General features: G+C 43.9%; 1 protein-coding gene across 1 annotated transcript in view; it reads right to left on the minus strand.

Moving 5' to 3' along the window:
* Positions 1-16,951, minus strand: part of LOC124272409 (lymphocyte-specific helicase-like) — a 53,481-nt gene that overhangs the window by 23,208 nt on the left and 13,322 nt on the right. The window contains exons 9-11 of the mRNA XM_046707577.1: positions 16,612-16,661; positions 10,448-10,661; positions 448-671 (exon numbers count right to left, since the gene is read on the minus strand). Coding sequence (XP_046563533.1) covers positions 448-671; positions 10,448-10,661; positions 16,612-16,661 — 488 coding nt within the window. The remainder of the gene's footprint in view (positions 1-447; positions 672-10,447; positions 10,662-16,611; positions 16,662-16,951) is intronic.

Genomic DNA, 16,951 nt, shown 5'->3' on the forward strand with positions numbered 1-16,951 from the left:
ACGAAGTCACTACCAACGAAGTCACTACCAACAAAGACACAACCAACAAACTCGCACTACCAACAAACTCACACTACCAACAAGACACACTACCAACAAAAACACACGATCAACAAAGTCACACTACCAACAAAGACACAACCAACAAAGCCACACTACCAACAAAGCCACACTACCAACAAAGTCACACTACCAACAAAGACACACGATCAACAAAGTCACACTACCAACAAAGACACACTACCAACAAAGTCACACTACCAACAAAGTCACAACCAACAAACTCACACTATCAACAAAGACACACTACCAACAAAGTCACACTACCAACAAAGACACACTACCAACAAAGTCACTTAGCACAACCATCCCCAGTTGCTGGGCACCAATTCGAATCCTTGAGGGTCTTCAGACTCATGCTCCAGAGGCCATACCATAGTTCCTCACCTAATAAGTCGACAATGTGAGTTCTTTAAGCGATGACCTTCATCTACAATGAGGTACTTCCAATCAAAGTGCTGCATGTATGTCCGATCATTCATGGCAATCTCGTATGACGTGATGATGACTGGTTGGACCTCCACATTCTTCTTGATCTGATGCTTCACTCGCATCTTATTCCGCAGATTCCGCCTTTCGTCTTTGGAGCCATGATACAATATGACCGGAACCTGAAAGACAAAAATGTAATTTTTTGAGTAAAATTGATATTTTATACTTATCCTGACTCATGCTCTTTTGCTTGTCCCCTTCCTCTTGCGAACATAGTGGAACACTTGTATCTCCTTAATTGAAGCTCCCTTCAATGTAAAATCACTAATTGGTACTCACCCATGAGTTGCCTCCCCTGCCGCAAGCGCGGGAACAGGTGTCGCCACCCTCTGGCCTCATGCTTCACTCTCTCCTGATTTTGCGAGCCCAACACTTGAATTTACAGGGAAATCCAAAGTGTTATGTGGGGAGGATGGGAGGGCTAACCTCATGAGTCAAGATAAGTATAAAATATCAATTTTACTCAAAAAATTACATAATTTTCCTTATCCTGACTCATGCTCTTTTGCTTGTAGAATCCACTGGAGTGGTGGTGGGCATAAACAGAATTCTTTGGATTAATAATTAGTGATTTAAATAACTTATACTGTAATAACCCCTGCGGGAACTTCATAAAGGCATTGACTTAGGATATTTCCTTTATAATAAGCCATAGGTTATATATACCATAACTGGGGTATTACATTACTAATAGACTGATATACCAAATTATAGATATAATAAGCTACTCTGATAGAGAAGCTGTACAACTGAACATAAAACTCAGTATGAGCTTAAGGTTGAATAACCTAAGCTAAATATATACATAGCCCTAGAACTCCGTGGAGTTATAAGCTAAATAATGTATGTATAATATACATAATAATCTTCGTGGGGGTGAATATTAACGCCTCGAGGGACTGTCAGTTGTTGAGCAAGGACCAAAGGACCCGAAATGGTGAATGCCAGAGACGCGTCCTCGGTGGTGATATCTCTCAGATAGTGATTAGCAAACACCATGTTAGATTTCCAGAAGCATCCTTCCATAATTGTATTCAATGAACAGTTACCGTGGAAGGCTGAGGGTGGAGGCCAATGCCCTGATTTCATGTGGATTTGATGCTGTTGGAGGGTCCAGTCCTGCTGCCTTGTAAGCTAGAATGACAGTTCTTATCCATATAGATATGGTGAATACGAGAGACTTCTGTCTGATTAGTAGGCGATAACGGGATGAACAATCTTCTGAGGCGATCTTCGCCCTTGTTTTGGACCCGGCGTAAATAGATTTTGAGAGCTCGTACTGGGCATAGAGATAAGTCCAATGTATCTTGAGATCGAGAATCGAGGATAAGCGCGAGGGACGTGAAATAACCTGTCTGGTTGTCCTGGTAGTTGATTTTTGGCGATGAAATCCCATCTTAATCCCAGGTGTGCTGTGTTTTGATTGTCATCAAACTGTATCCTCTCATAATCTAGAGCGTGAATTTCAGATATTCTGGCTGCGTGGCTAGCGATAACAGGAAAATTGTTTTCTGTGAGAGAAATTCAAAGGTTGTCGATTCCAATGGTTCATAATCCTCACTTGTGAGGTGTTGTAGCACTACATTCAGATCCCAAGCTTAGCGTGGAACTTCCGCTTTGGTCCTCAATCGAAAGCACGTAGTAAGGCCAGTAACTCTGGTGTTTTTGTCAATTTAACACCCGTTCTCATAGAAATCACAGAACTAAAGCTGCAAGATATGTTGACAATGTCGAAGCCTTTTAAATGTTTGTTTTGCCGTAAGTAACACAAATAGTCTGCCACTTGAGGATGCGTAGCATCTCTTGCTGTAAAACCCTTGTTTGCTGCATAATTTTCAAACTAGGCCACTTGTCAGCCGTACAAGTTCACGCGCTGAGTATCGTAATAAGAAAAGCGTGACCGCTTTTGCAGCCCTGGTAGAATATCCTCTCTTGTTTAAACACATTTTAATACAGTCCATACGCGTGAAGTTTGAATACTTCTGGGTTTCTGTGCACCTGTTTGGTGTGTGGATGTATTAACAGCTTTGAGCGCTTGGGTAGCTCTAGTGCCGGTTGACCCGATTTCTTGTATTAGATGCGGAAACCATGTTCTGGCCAGCCAGTAGGTAGCGACCAAAATGAGTTGTAGGCTCTGTGTTTGGCTGATGTTCTGTAATACTTGAGGTATTATTGCTGGGGCGGAAGCAGCGTACGCATTGAGGCCTTCCATGATATGCTTAGGCGTCCGTTGCCCATGCTTGTGGGTCTGGAACTGGTGACACGAATGTCGGTAGTTGATTGTAGAATCTTGTGGCGAATAGATCTACTAGCGGCTCCTATTTGCTTGATTATCTGTGCAAATATCTCTGTATTGAGCATCCATTCTGTCGGCAGCGGTAGATGTGGCGAGAGTGCGTCTGCTAGTATATTCCTGGCTCGGAATGTGGCATGCTTTGACATGTAGATTTAGATCTTGGATTAATTGAACAGTTGAAAGGTTAAAATCAAAAGGTTCGGCGATCTCGTTGAGCCTTGCCTGTTCACATAGAAGCGCCACTGTCGAGTTGTCGGTATGTATCATCAGGTGCGCATTCTGTAGAATGTTGCTCCAATGTCTTATGGCGTTGATTACAGCTTTCATCTCTAATGAGTTTATGTGGAGCTTGCTTTCTAGCTGATTCCATAACCCTGATGCTGTCTGTTTGGTGAGATGAGCTCCCCAACCTTGGGCGGCAGCGTCTACATATAGATGGGTTTTGAATTCCTGCTCTGCTAAACAGATCCCTTCGCAGACATTCGATTTCTTGGTCCACCATAGTAGATGAGGTCTGAGATGTTTGGTGTAGACTGAATGGTTGTAGGTCGTCGAGATGTGTGTTGATGAAGACCTGTAAGGGGCGTAACTGTAATCTGCCTATGACTGTCAAGTCTTGGGCTGATGTTAGAAGACCTAGTAAACTCTGCCATTGTCGAAGTGGTAGCGGAGAGAGTAGGGCTGGAGGAATGATCTGTTGGATCTTGAGCCAACGGTCTTCTGGTACGACTATACAGTTGAGATTGGTGATAAATCGAATGCCTAGGAATTGCAGATCTTGCGATGGTACTAGGTCCGACTTGTGTAAGTTTACTAACCATCCCAGCTGTGTTAGTAGCTTTATGATGTAGTTTAACTGTAGTTTGATATGCTGTGGATCTTGATCTACTTGTATCCCGTCGTCGAGGAAGAAGCGACTGCGTAGCCCTTGACGATGTAGATAGGTGACAATCGGTTTCGTTATCCTCGTGAATAACCATGGGGCTGATGTTATTCCGAATGGGAGTACTTTCCACTGGTAATGTAACCCGTCTAGAGTAAACCGTAGGTATTTCCTGGATTCGGGATGTATAGGGATGTGCAGATAGGCATCTTGTAGATCTATACTGCCCATGTAGTCCATGGGACGAATCATGCCGTAATCGGTAGATGTATCATGTGGAACCGGTGGTCTCGTAGATAAGTCTTGTAGAAGAAGCTCATGTTGTAAATGAGTCTGTATTTCTCCTTGGAGTTTTTCTTGGGTACTAGGAAAACTGGGGAGTAGAAACCTGGTTCGATGTTTCCTTGATCTATTACTTCTATGGCCTGCTTGGTTAGGAGTAATGTAACAGCCTCTCTTAACTTTAGTGGTTGCTGTGCCTGTACCTCGAACTTGGGAGGGTTGACTGTTAGTGGAGGCTTGGCCTGTAGTGGGATCTGAAATCAGCGTTGAAGAATGTTGGAGACATAGGTGTCTTGAAGTATTCCCCAGTTTTCCCAGTGTAGTTGGAGGCGTCCACCCACTTGTGACGGTTGTACTGGAGCGGCTGGGGTGGAAGACTCCAGTCGTTCGAACCTGTCTTTCAGCGTTTATAGTTTGCGGGAACCTCTGGGTGTCCTGCCTCTTCCTGACCCTCCTCTATAGTTGCCATATGGGCGTAAAAGAATCTCTTCCCCTGGAACTGGCTATCTTCCTGTCTCTTGCTCTTTGTAGGCCCGTGAATTTAGATCTCCCTGAGTATCTTTGTGAAGTCTGTCGAATGACACTGGCTAGCGTGTCCATCGATTTAATCATCAGGACTTCTCTGGAATCCTTGGTGACTTCCTTGGAGACTTTGTCTATTCCTCCGTCAAAGATGGATGGGGAAGACCACGGGGCTGTATATAGTGGAGCTGTAAAGTTCTCACCCCAGTTGCAGGAAGCGAGGAGGCCTTGACGACGAGCTAAGGTCAGTGCTGCTGAGACAGGCGTGAGATGATCTGTTAAGAACTGCTGGTCCTTCTTTTTGCATCATTAGTGCCGAGTAAATCATTCTATCATCTTCAGAGGTCGTGTTACGAAATCTGGTGATAAGTGTCTCATTTATTGTTCTAGATCTATTTAGACCAAAGAACATACGCCTCGTCATGGTTTCTATCTGAACCAATTTTCGATCATCAATCTTGTAGTACTTGTTCTTGGCATCGGAGATCAGCTTGTAGTTCTCATCGATGTCTATGCCTTGAAGAAGGGTCCATATTATCGTGGAGAACTTCTTGGCGTGAAAGTTTGGCAGATGTGGTGTTTGAACCTTCGTGGCTTTGTTGAATGCTGTATCTAGGTTCTGTGGTACCGCAATGTCGGGTTAGATTGGGGGTAGTGTAATAGCATCTGCATCGTCTTCTTTCATCAGATAAGTCTGCGCCGAATTGCCACTCTTGGAAGGTGATGAGAGATCTAGATTATTGACCATCCAATATCTTATCTCTGCATCTGAGAAAATAATTCCTCCATCATCTTCCATTCCATCATCATAAATGAGAGGTTGTTGCTCTTCTGATGTAGGACTGTGTGGCTCTATCTCTATATCGTTTGACGCTTGTGGAGATCTAGTTGTAGGCTTATGTGCAGACCTGTGAGGTGATCGACGTGGTGATGTATGTGGAGATCGGCGTGGTGATCTACATCGATAGGTTGATCTTCTTGGCGACCTATGAGGGGACTGTTGGTAGCTTCGCGAAGCTCTTGTGTAGTCCCTCGATGTCCTTTTAGATGATGATGACGATCTGGGTTCAGGTGTCCTTCGCGAACGCCTTCGCGAAGCTTCCTCTGCGTCCGGTCCTGGGGAACGGTGATATGACCTTCGCGAAGGCTTCCGTGAGGTCTGATGATCAGATTCTGTATCTGAGTATGACGCCGAAGAGGGTGATGATCTTTCCCGCCTTCGCGAAGGCTGTACATCTGGGGCCTTCGTGGAGGTGGTCTGTGACTTCCTTCGCGAAGGCGGCATCGTCGTGGCTGCTACGTTGACTGGGGGTGCCTCTGGGGTGCTGTCTCACGTTGGAGCCTTCGCTGGAAGGCTCGGACCCTGGGATGGCTGCTTCTCCAGTCTGTAGTGGCCTTCCATCATGATCATGATCTGCTTCATTAGATCGTCTGGGATGATCTCGGGCGTAGTAGATGGTGCCCTCTCTGCGTTGATAGCGGTGGGGCCCTCCAGCGATCTCGTCTGACATCAGTGTAGAGGCATCAGGCTGCATGGTGATCTCTGCTGAAGTCACTGTCGCTGTCACTGGTAAAGCTTCTTGTGGCGTATGTCGGGTATGATGATTGGTTGATCATCGTAGAGGCCCAATTCTGCTGCTGGAGCGATCTCTGCTGAGAAAGTTCTCGATGACTTCGTAGATTTCCCTTTGGAGGATGGCGCTGCCCTGGGGTACGAAGTCTGCGCGTTGAGAAGACGTTGAGGCCCTCTTGGACTTTATCTGCGATGACGGGATGTCTGGGGAGGCCGGTCGCTTCTTAGAGGTGACAGACTGCATCCCACGTCCCTCTTCCGATGGGGTCTCAAGCAGAACACCAGACGGGAGGGGATCGCTCGACAGCAGCTGACTGGATGGGAAATCCGATGTATCGGCCATGTCTACACCTAGTTTGCGTGACCTATCTGCAACACGTCTCAAGACGCAAAGATGGTATTTATTAAAGGCAGAATTGGTTAAATTAATGCAGTAACTGCAACGTGAATCAAACGCACAAGGCGTAGTACAACTAGGGCATACTACATGCGGATCCATGAGCGGAAAACGTAATCTACAAATAGTACAGTTTTTCATCAACGTAATACTAGCTGAACAATCACGAACTCATGTGAATAAACAGTAGAAATACGATTAATTATCAATGCAAATTAATGAAGGATACTAGCTATACCTTTATAGTAAACTATAAGAGGTAACTAACTAAGAAAACCAAAGGATATAGTGTGTAAGGAGACATAGGCGCTCTCACATCCTGCTCACTGGGCGAAGAAGGAGAGAGTGAAGCATGAGGTCAGAGGGTGGCGACACCTGTTCCCGCGCTTGCGGCAGGGGAGGCAACTCTTGGGTGAGTACCAATTAGTGATTTTACATTGAAGGGAGCTTCAATTAAGGAGATACAAGTGTTCCACTATGTTCGCAAGAGGAAGGGGACAAGCAAAAGAGTCAGGATAAGGAAAAATGTGATATTTTGACAATCCAGAAAATCTGACAAGCTTAAAATGCCATAATGAGTGCAGTCTGTGCCCAAAAGTCAACTGCGAGCCAGAAGTGCCTCCTCCAGATTTTAAGGCTGTCAAAAGCCTGACTTACTGGGGCCCCTTTTTACAAAGTTACTGTATCACTACAACAGCCAACATCTCATCGCCACCTACAAATCGCTTTGAGACATGGTTCACTAACAAACAAAAACAATGCTTAAAGGTCACATAAACCCTAGGGGGTAAAAATACATAAATCACTAACTGGCATCGTTATAAATGAAACCCCGTCATTAAAACTACTCATTTCGACCTTTAATTGACTTAAATCGACCTTTTTGACAACAGTGCACAATTCTCACCCGCGAACGAAATTTCAACCAATCAGAGCGGCGCGACTCTGTGACGTCATATGAGGAATAGCTTTGAGGGCCGATGCAGAATTCATCTACATTTGAGGGGTAAATTATCTTGTTTACAGGCTTGTATAAACCTGAAATCGTGACAATTGTTGTGGAAAATGAAAGCTATATGTTCTCACAATCTACTGGCATTTAATTTTGTCTCCTGCTTTGCCTAGTTTCCGAGTTACAACTTGTTTTCATAGGCGCTTCTGTCACAATTGATTGGTGTCGTTAGGCCCTATTTGTATAATGACTGATCCAAATTGATCCCATTTCTGTGTTTTTTACCTCGATATTTAATCATGTCATGTAAAAAATCTGTTTGTATTCTCAAAACAGTGTCGGCCCATAAGTTTTCACATGCAATACAGCAATTAATACTCCCTTGTTGTAACCCGTGTTAGGTGGTATAAACCTACACATGTTATTTGTCATCATTCACTTGATGGTCAGTTAATGAATTTATAACAGGTATAATTAGTGGTAACACACTTAGATTACCCGACAAAGGTTCCCATTTGGCATTTCTTGTGTCTGGAATAAATATTCAACATTATAAACATCGATCAAAGGATTAACCGATAACACGCTGATTGATTAATTACTTTTATCTTACACAGCGGAATTGTCAAAAGGTAGTGTTTATGTATGTAGATTTACTAATCTATACTGAATACACTCTGCCGTGTCGGTGTCTCGTAAAAGCGTCCTTCTTTCAAAGGATTAACCGGCAATACATTGATTGATTGCCCATTATTGGCTAACTAAATTACTGTTTTTAATGAAAGGCGGACATTATGCAATTAGTTGCCAGGTGTGCTATCTTGGGTGACCAATGAGACTATACACCAATACCTGAAAAGATTTATCACTTTTTCGTATAATAAACTGTTAAAAGACACATCATTTGGAACAGTTTTGTGGATATTGATGGATACATTCCTCAAACAAGGTAATGGCCTGATATTGTTCCTATAACTTTAATCTGTTTTAATTTTAATATTTGCATTTTGTTGTTTATTAATTTGTCGTAGCATTCAACAGAATCATTGTTTTCGCCGTGAAGTGTAACGAGACAGACAACATGCACTAGGGTGTGTGTGCGAATTATGATTCACATTGGCAAACTATAAAATGTCTAGATATTACAGTCCTGTTATAAATGCACAATAAGTATCAGCAGATCGTCTGCTTTTTACTTAGTTTCAAAATGCATACAAGTATGATAATAAACTGATTAGGATTATAAGACCAAAAATAAAGATGCACATTGACTAGTATCTACATACTGGTGAGTGGACGTTAACCATGTGAATGTAGCAAGAAATTTATCGCGCAGTATTGTGACTTCGACCCCCACCTCGCTTCCGTGGAAGAAATCGTTATGTTATAAGTTGTGTCATGCAAAATCCTTTTGGTTATGATTCCAATACATATTTAACTACGAGTAGAAAGCAGTTTTGATTTTCTAACTTGATGAAAACAAACCATAATCTCATTAATTCTAACAGACTTTACGATTTTCAAAATGGCTAGCCCTCTGTCGGGAACATCCGCAAGTCTGTGGATAAATGCTATTTAGGTTTGTTTTCACCGAAGTTACAAAATCAAAACTACTTTTACTGGTAGTAAAATATGTATTTTATTGATGGCCAATAGGATTTTGCATGACATAGCGATATAACATAACAATTTCTCTAATGGCATGAGGTGGGTGTCAATATAATACTACTTACAATATTATTGTTACTTCGACCACAACCTCACTTCCGAGGAAGAAATCGTTATGTTACAAGTTGTGTTATGGAAAATCTTTATGGTCATCAATCATATACATATTTTACTATAACTAGTAAGTAGTTTTGATTCTTTAACTTCCGTGAAGCGATCTGAACACAAGAAAGATATCGTTTCAGGCTTCCACAGCGCTAAACCGCACTCACAAACATAACCCATTTAGCACGAACTGCGGGGTCCTGTGGAAATCTGTGCATGGTGACACCATCACCCGACCCCTAGAGCAATTGGCGACAAAGCAACAATTCGGCATGTCGTCGTTCATGTCAGAAATCATCAAAATGATGAGCGTGCTACACACTTTCTATACAATTAACTGAAAATCGTTCCTCATATGACGTCACTGCAGTGCTCTGGCGACAGAGTTACGTAACCTGTCTGTGGTCGTTGGTGGGCGAGAGGGAAGCAGGCGACTTTTTGGCTACTTTTAATCGCTCGGTATTAATTAACCACAAGTTTTTAGAGAATAAATTTGGTGTTCCGCATAAGACTAACCACAAATCTTTCATATGTAATGGTTAAAAGAGTAACAAAAAACAAAGTTTAGTGGTTCTGTAACTCTTGAATAAGTTTTCTCATTTTGTTACAATAATTACCTGCCAATCAGTTTGCAGGCCACAAAATGGTCCTTACTGTCTATCTCAGAAAATTTGTGATTCTCGACGAGAATTCAATACAAGGTTCATTTCTACACCCTAATTGCCATTAAGACAAATACTATGTCTACCATGCTTGTTTAATGTTATTTAATGCCACAGACAGCAATATTCCAGGTGTGTGATGGCAGCCTGCAAGTCAAGACAAGTCTGTATGAGCAAGAGACTGACTGAGTTTAGTTTTACGCCGCTTTTAGCAATATTCCAGCAATATCACGGCGGGGGACACCAGAAATGGGCTTAACACATTGTGCCCATGTGGGGAATCGAACCCGGGTCTTCGGCGTTGACGAGCCAACGCTTTAACCACTAGGCTACCCCACCGCCGTATGAGCAAGAGAGATATGGTTGGGTATAAAGACACACCATCAACCAAGACACCCAGCCAGACTTTGGATCAATTTGGTTGCCTCTCACAATCATCATGAGCTGCTGCAGACCTATGTTCTTGTTCCGCTTTCACACTGGTCTTGTACCTGAAAGAACAATGCTATGTGTTGGCCAGGCCAGAATGTTTCTGAACTGTCTTATGCCTCTTACCTTTGGTGTGAATCTCTTGAATTCGTTATACCAATTGGGTACAGTTGATAGAGGGCCCACGACGAGGAAGGGGCCTGACACCCCCATGGCGACCAGGTGAGCTAAGAGAGCAATGCACTGCACTGTCTTGCCTAGTCCCATTTCGTCAGCCAGGATACCGTTTACACCATTCTCAAATAAAACCTGCAAGGACAATAGGTCATTAAAACATGCTCTTCATCTTCATAAGGAATTAAACAGAAATAAAAACAGTTTTTCACTTATAATGAAAAACCACTTTGTGAAACTAGGGCTGTCTCGAGTGAGTCAGTGAGTATACATGGTTTTACATACACACTTTAGCAATATTCCAGCAACATCACGGCAAGGGACATCAGAAATGGGTTTCACAAATTGTACCCTTGTGGGGAATAGAACCCAGGTATACGGGTGACAATGCAACACTTTAATCACTAGGCTACCCCACCCCCAGTGTTGTCTCGAAGTCAAAGCTTGGTCAATACATATGTATTTTTAGCAATCACTTTGTGGTTGTGTTGAAAAGGGACGCATTCAATTTCCCCAAAACTTGACCAATCGGCCCACTGATATCGGAGAGCAATATTCCAGCCCTGTGATGGCGATCTGTAAATAATCAACTCTGGACCAGACAATCCAGAGATCAACAGCATGAGCATTGTGTAATTTTCTGAGTAAAATTGATATTTTATACTTATCCTGACTCATGCTCTTTTGCTTGTCCCCTTCCTCTTGCGAACATAGTGGAACACTTGTATCTCCTTAATTGAAGCTCCCTTCAATGTAAAATCACTAATTGGTACTCACCCACGAGTTACCTCCCCTGCCGTGGCGGGAACAGGTGTCGCCACCCTCTGGCCTCATGCTTCACTCTCTCCTGATTTTTTTGAGCCCAACACTTGAATTTACAGGAAATCCAAAGTGTTATGTGGGGAGGATGGGAGGGCTAACCTCATGAGTCAGGATAAGTATAAAATATCAATTTTACTCAGAAAATTACATATTTTTCCTTATCCTGACTCATGCTCTTCTTGTAGAATCCACGGGAGGTGGTGGGTAAACAGAATACTTTGGATTAATTAGTGATTTAAGTAAGTGATATTGTAATAACCCCTCTTGGGGAACTTCATAAGGCATTGAGACTTAGGATATTTCCTTATAATAAGCCATAGATATATACACTATAAGTGGGGTATTACCTTACTAATATACTGATATATCAATATATATATATAAACTGCTACTCTAGCGTAGCTGTACACTGAATATAACTCAGTATGAGCTTAAGGTTGAATAACCTAAGCTAAATATGTACATAGCCCTAGAACTCCATGGAGTTATAAGCTAGTGAATATATGTATCATATATCTAATAATCTCGTGGGGGTGAATATTAAGCCTCTCGAGGGACTGTCAATTGCTGGCGAGGACCAAAGGACCCGAAATGATGAATGCCAGAGGCGTCCTCGGTGGTGATATCTCTGAGATAGTGATTAGCAAACACCATGTTAGATTTCCAAAGCATCCTTCCATAATTGTATTCAATGAACAGTTACCATGAAGAGGGTGGATGCCAATGCCCTGATTTCATGGGGATTTGATGCTGTTGGAGGGTCAGTCCTGCTGCCTTATAGGCGTAAAATGACAGTTCTTATCCATATTGATATGGTGAGTGCGAGACTTCTGTCTGATTTGTGGCGATACTTGGGATGAACAATCTTCTGGCGATCTTAGCCTTGTTTTGGAAACGGCGTAAATAGATTATGAGAGCTCGTACTGGGCATAGAGATAAGTCCAATGTATCTTGAGATCAAGAATTGAGGATAAGCGCGGGGATGTGAAATAACCTGTCTGGTTGACCTGGTAGTTGATTTTTAGCGATGAAATCCCATCTTAATCCCAGGTCGCTGTCTTTTGATTTTCATCAAACTGTATCCTCTCATAATCTAGAGCATGAATTTCAGATATTCTGGCTGCGTGGCTAGCGATAACAGGAAGACTGTTTTCTGTGAGAGAAATTCAAGCGTTATCGATTCAATGGTTAAGTAATCCTCACTTGTGAGGTGTCGTAAAACTACATTCAGATCCCAAGCTGGAAGTGGAATTTCGCTTTTGGTCCTCAATCGGAAGCGCGTAGTAAGGCCAGTAACTCTGGTGTTCTTGTTAATTTAACACCCGTTCTCATAGAAATCCACAGAACTAAAAAGCGGCAAGATATGTTGACAATGTCGAGAGCCTTTTAAATGTTTGTTTTGCGTAAGTAACACAAATAGTCTGCCACTTGAGGATCGTAGCATCTCTGGCTATAAAACCCTTGTTTGTTGCATAATTTTGAAACTTTGCCACTTGTCATCATTACAAGTTCTGGCGTTGAGTATCGTAAAGGCAAAGCGTGACGCTTTTGCGCCCTGGTAGAATATCCTCTCTTGTTTAAACACATTTTAATACAGTCCATGCGTGAAGTTTGAATACTTCTGGGTTTCTGTGCACCTGTTTGGTGTGAGGATGTATTAACAGGTTTTGGCGCGGCAGGTAGTTCTAGTGCGGTTGACCCGATATCTTGTATTAAAGGCGGAAACCACGTTCTGGCCGACCAATAGAGCGACCAAAGTGAGTTGTAGGCTCTGCGTTTGGTTGATTTTCTGTAATACTAGAGGTATTATTGCTGAAGGGAAGCAGCGTGCGCATTGAGGCCTTCCATGAAATGCTTAGGCGTCTGTTGCCCATGCTTGTGGGTCTGGCACTGGTGACCACGAATGTCGGTAGTTGATTGTTGAACCTTGTGGCGAATAGATCTACTAGCTAGCGGCTCCTATTTGCTTGATTATCTGTGCAAATATCTCTGTATTGAGCATCCATTCTGTCGTGACGGTAGATGTGGCGAGAGAGTCGTCTGCTAGTATATTCCTGGCTCGGGAATGTGGCATGCTTTGACATGTAGATTTAGATCTTGGATTAATTGAACAGTTGAAAGGTTAAATTCAAAAGGTTCGGCGATCTCGTTGAGCCTTGTCTGTTCACATAAAGCGCCACTGTCGAGTTGTCGGTATGTATCATCAGGTGCGCATTCTGTAGAATGTTGCTCCAATGTCTTATGGCGTTGATTACAGCTTTCATCTCTAATGCGTTTATGTGGAGTTTGCTTTCTAGCTGAGTCCATAACCCTGATGCCGTCGGTTGGAGAGATGAGCTCCCCAACCTTGGAAGCGGCAGCGTCTACATATAGATGGGTCTTGAATTCCTGCTCTGCTAAACAAATCCCTTCGCAGACATTCGATTTCTTTGTCCACCATAATAGATGAGGTCTGAGATGTATCGGTAGACTGAATGGTTGTAGGTCGTCGAGATGTGTATTGGCGAAGACCTGTAGCGGGCGTAACTGTAATCTGCCTATGACTGTCAAGTCTTGGGCTGATGTTAGAAGACCTAGTAAGCTCTGCCATTGTCGAAGTGGTAGCGGTGACAGTAGAGCTGGTGGAATGATCTGTTGGATCTTGAGCCAGCGGTCTTCTAAATACGACTATCACGGTTGAGATTGGTGATAAATCAGTTCCTAGGAATTGCAGATCTTGCGATGGTACTAGGTCCGACTTGTGTAAGTTTACTAACCATCCCAGCTGTGTTAGTAGCTTTATGATGTAGTTTAACTGTAGTTTGAGATGCTGTGGATCTTGATCTACTTGTATCCCGTCGTCGAGGAAGAGCACTGCGTAGCCCTTGGCGATGTAGATAGATAACAATCGGTTTTCGTTATCCTCGTGAATAACCATGGGGCTGATGCTATTCGAATGGGAGTACTTTCCACTGGTAATGTAACCCGTCTAAGCGTAAAACCGAAGGTATTTCCTGGATTAGGGATGTATTGGGATGTGCAGATAAGCATCTTGTAGATCTATACTGCCCATGTAGTCCATGGGGCGAATCATCTGCGTAGCTGCGGTAGATGTATCATAGTGAACCTGGGTGGTTTGTTTAAGTAAGTCTTGTTGAAGAAGCTCATGTTGTAAATGAGTCTGTATTTCTCCTTGGAGTTCTTCTTGGGTACTAGGAAAACTGGGGAGTAGAAACCTGGTTCGATGTTTCCTTGCTCTATTACTTCTATGGCCTGCTTGGTTAGGAGTAATGTAACCGCCTCTCTTAACTTTAGTAGTTGTTGTGCCTCTACCTCGAACTTGTGAGGGTTGACTGTTAGTGGAGGCTTGGCCTGTAGTGGGATCTGAAATCAGCGTTGAAGAATGTTGGAGACATAGGTGTCTTGAAGTATTCCCCAGTTTTCCCAGTGTAGTTGAAGGCGTCCACCCACTTGTGGCGGTTGTACTGGAGCGGCTGGGGTGGAAGACTCCAGTCGTTCCGAACCTGTCTTTCAGCGTTTATAGTTGCGGGAACCTCTGGGTGTCCTGCCTCGTCCTGACCCTCCTCTATAGTTGCCATATGGGCGACGAAAAGAATCTCTTCCCCTGGAACTGGCAATCTTCCTGTCTCTAGCTCTTTGTAGGCCCGTGAATTTAGATCTCCTGAGTATCTTTGTGAAGTCTGTCGAATGACACTGGCTAAGCGTGTCCATCGATTTAATCATCAGGACTTCTCTAGAATCCTTGGTGACTTCTTTGGAGACTGTGTCTATTCCTCCGTCAAATATGGATGGGGAAGACCACGGGGCTGTATATAGTGGAGCTGTAAAGTTCTCACCCCAGTTGCAGGAAGCTAGGAGGCCTTGACTGACGAGCTAAGGTCAGTGCTGCTGAGACAGGCGTCAGATGATCTGTTAAAACTGCTGGTCCTTCTTTTGCATCAGTAGGGCCGAGTAAATCATTCTGTCATCTTCAGAGGTAGGTGTTCGAAATCTGGAGATAAGTGTCTCATTTATTGTTCTAGATCTATTTTAGACCGAAGAACATGCGCCTCGTCATGGTTTCTATCTGAACCAATTTCCGATCATCAATCTTGTAGTACTTGTTCTTGGGCGCCGGAGATCAGCTTATAGTTCTCATCGATGTCTTGCGCTTTGAAGAAGGGTTCCATATTATCGTGGAGAACTTCTTGGCTGAAATTTGGCAGATGTGGCGTCTGAACCTTTGTGGCTTTGTTAAATGCTGTATCTAGGTTCTGAGGTACGCCCATGTCGAATTCGATTGGGGGTAGTGTAATAGCATCTCGTCATCTTCTTTCATCAGATAAGTCTAAGCCTTATTGCCACTCTTGGAAGGTGATGAGAGATCTAGATTATTGACCATCAATATCTTATCTCTGCATCTGAAAATAATTCCTCCATCATCTTCCATTCCATCATCATAGATAAGAGGTTGTTGCTCTTCTGATGTAGGGCTGTGTGGCTCTATCTCTATATCGTTTGGGCTTGTGGAGATCTAGTTGTAGGCTTATGTGCAGACCTGTGAGGTGTCGGCGTGGTGATCGGTGAGGTGATCGTCTTGGTGATCTATATCGATAGGTTGACCTTCTTGGCGATCTATGGGGGACTGATAAGCCAGCGAAGCTCTTGTGTAGTCCCTTGCTGATCTTTTAGATGAAGGCGATCTGGGTTCAGGTGTCGTCCTTGTGAGCGCCAGCGAAGCCATTATCGTCGGTCCTGGGGAGCGATGATATGACCCAGCGAAGGCTTGCGTGTGGTCTGGTGATCAGATTCCATATCTGAGTATGGCGCCCGAAGAAGGTGATGATTCTTCCGCCGCCAGCGAAGGCCTTAGCGAAGAGCTGTACATCTGGGTCGCCGTCGAGGTGGTCTGTGACTTCGCCAGCGAAGGCTGCATTGTCGTGGCTGCTCGTTGACAGATGGTGCCCTGGGGTGCTGTCACGTTGGAGCCTTCCAGCGAGCTTCGGACCCTGGGATGGCTGCTTCTCCAGTCTATAGTGGCCTTCCATCATAATCATGATCTGTTTCATAAGATCGTTTGGGATGATCTGCGGCGTAGTAGATGGTGCCCTTTCTGCTGTGTTAGCGGTGGGGCCCTCAGCGATCTCGTCTGACATCAGTGTAGAGGCATCAGGCTGCTTGTTGATCTCTGCTGGCGTCACTGTCGCTGTCACTGGTAAGCTTCTTGTGGCGTATGTCGGGTATGATGATCGGCTGGTCATCGTAGAGGCCCAATTCTGCTGCTGGAGCGATCTCGTCTGAGAAAGTTCGATGACCGTAGATTTCCCTTTGGAGGAAGGAGCGCTGCCCTGGGGAAGTGCGAAGTCTGCGTTGAAGAGCGTTGAGGCCCTCTTGGACTTTGTCTGCGATGACTGGATGTCTGGAGAGGCGGTAAGCTTCTTAGAGGTGGCCGGACTGCATCCCGTCCCTCTTCGATGGGGTCTCAAGCAGAACACCAGGCGGGAGGGATCACTTTCGACAGCAGTTGACTGGATGGGCAATCCGGCGTATCGGCCATGTCTACACCTAGTTTGCGTGACCTATCTGCAACCGTCTCAAGGCATAAAGATGGTATTTATCAAAGGCAGAATTGGTTAAATTTATGCAGTAACTGCA

This window comes from Haliotis rubra, unplaced genomic scaffold, assembly GCF_003918875.1.
Source record: "Haliotis rubra isolate DU_JTF1 unplaced genomic scaffold, ASM391887v1 Scf17, whole genome shotgun sequence".
Taxonomy (NCBI): domain Eukaryota; kingdom Metazoa; phylum Mollusca; class Gastropoda; order Lepetellida; family Haliotidae; genus Haliotis; species Haliotis rubra.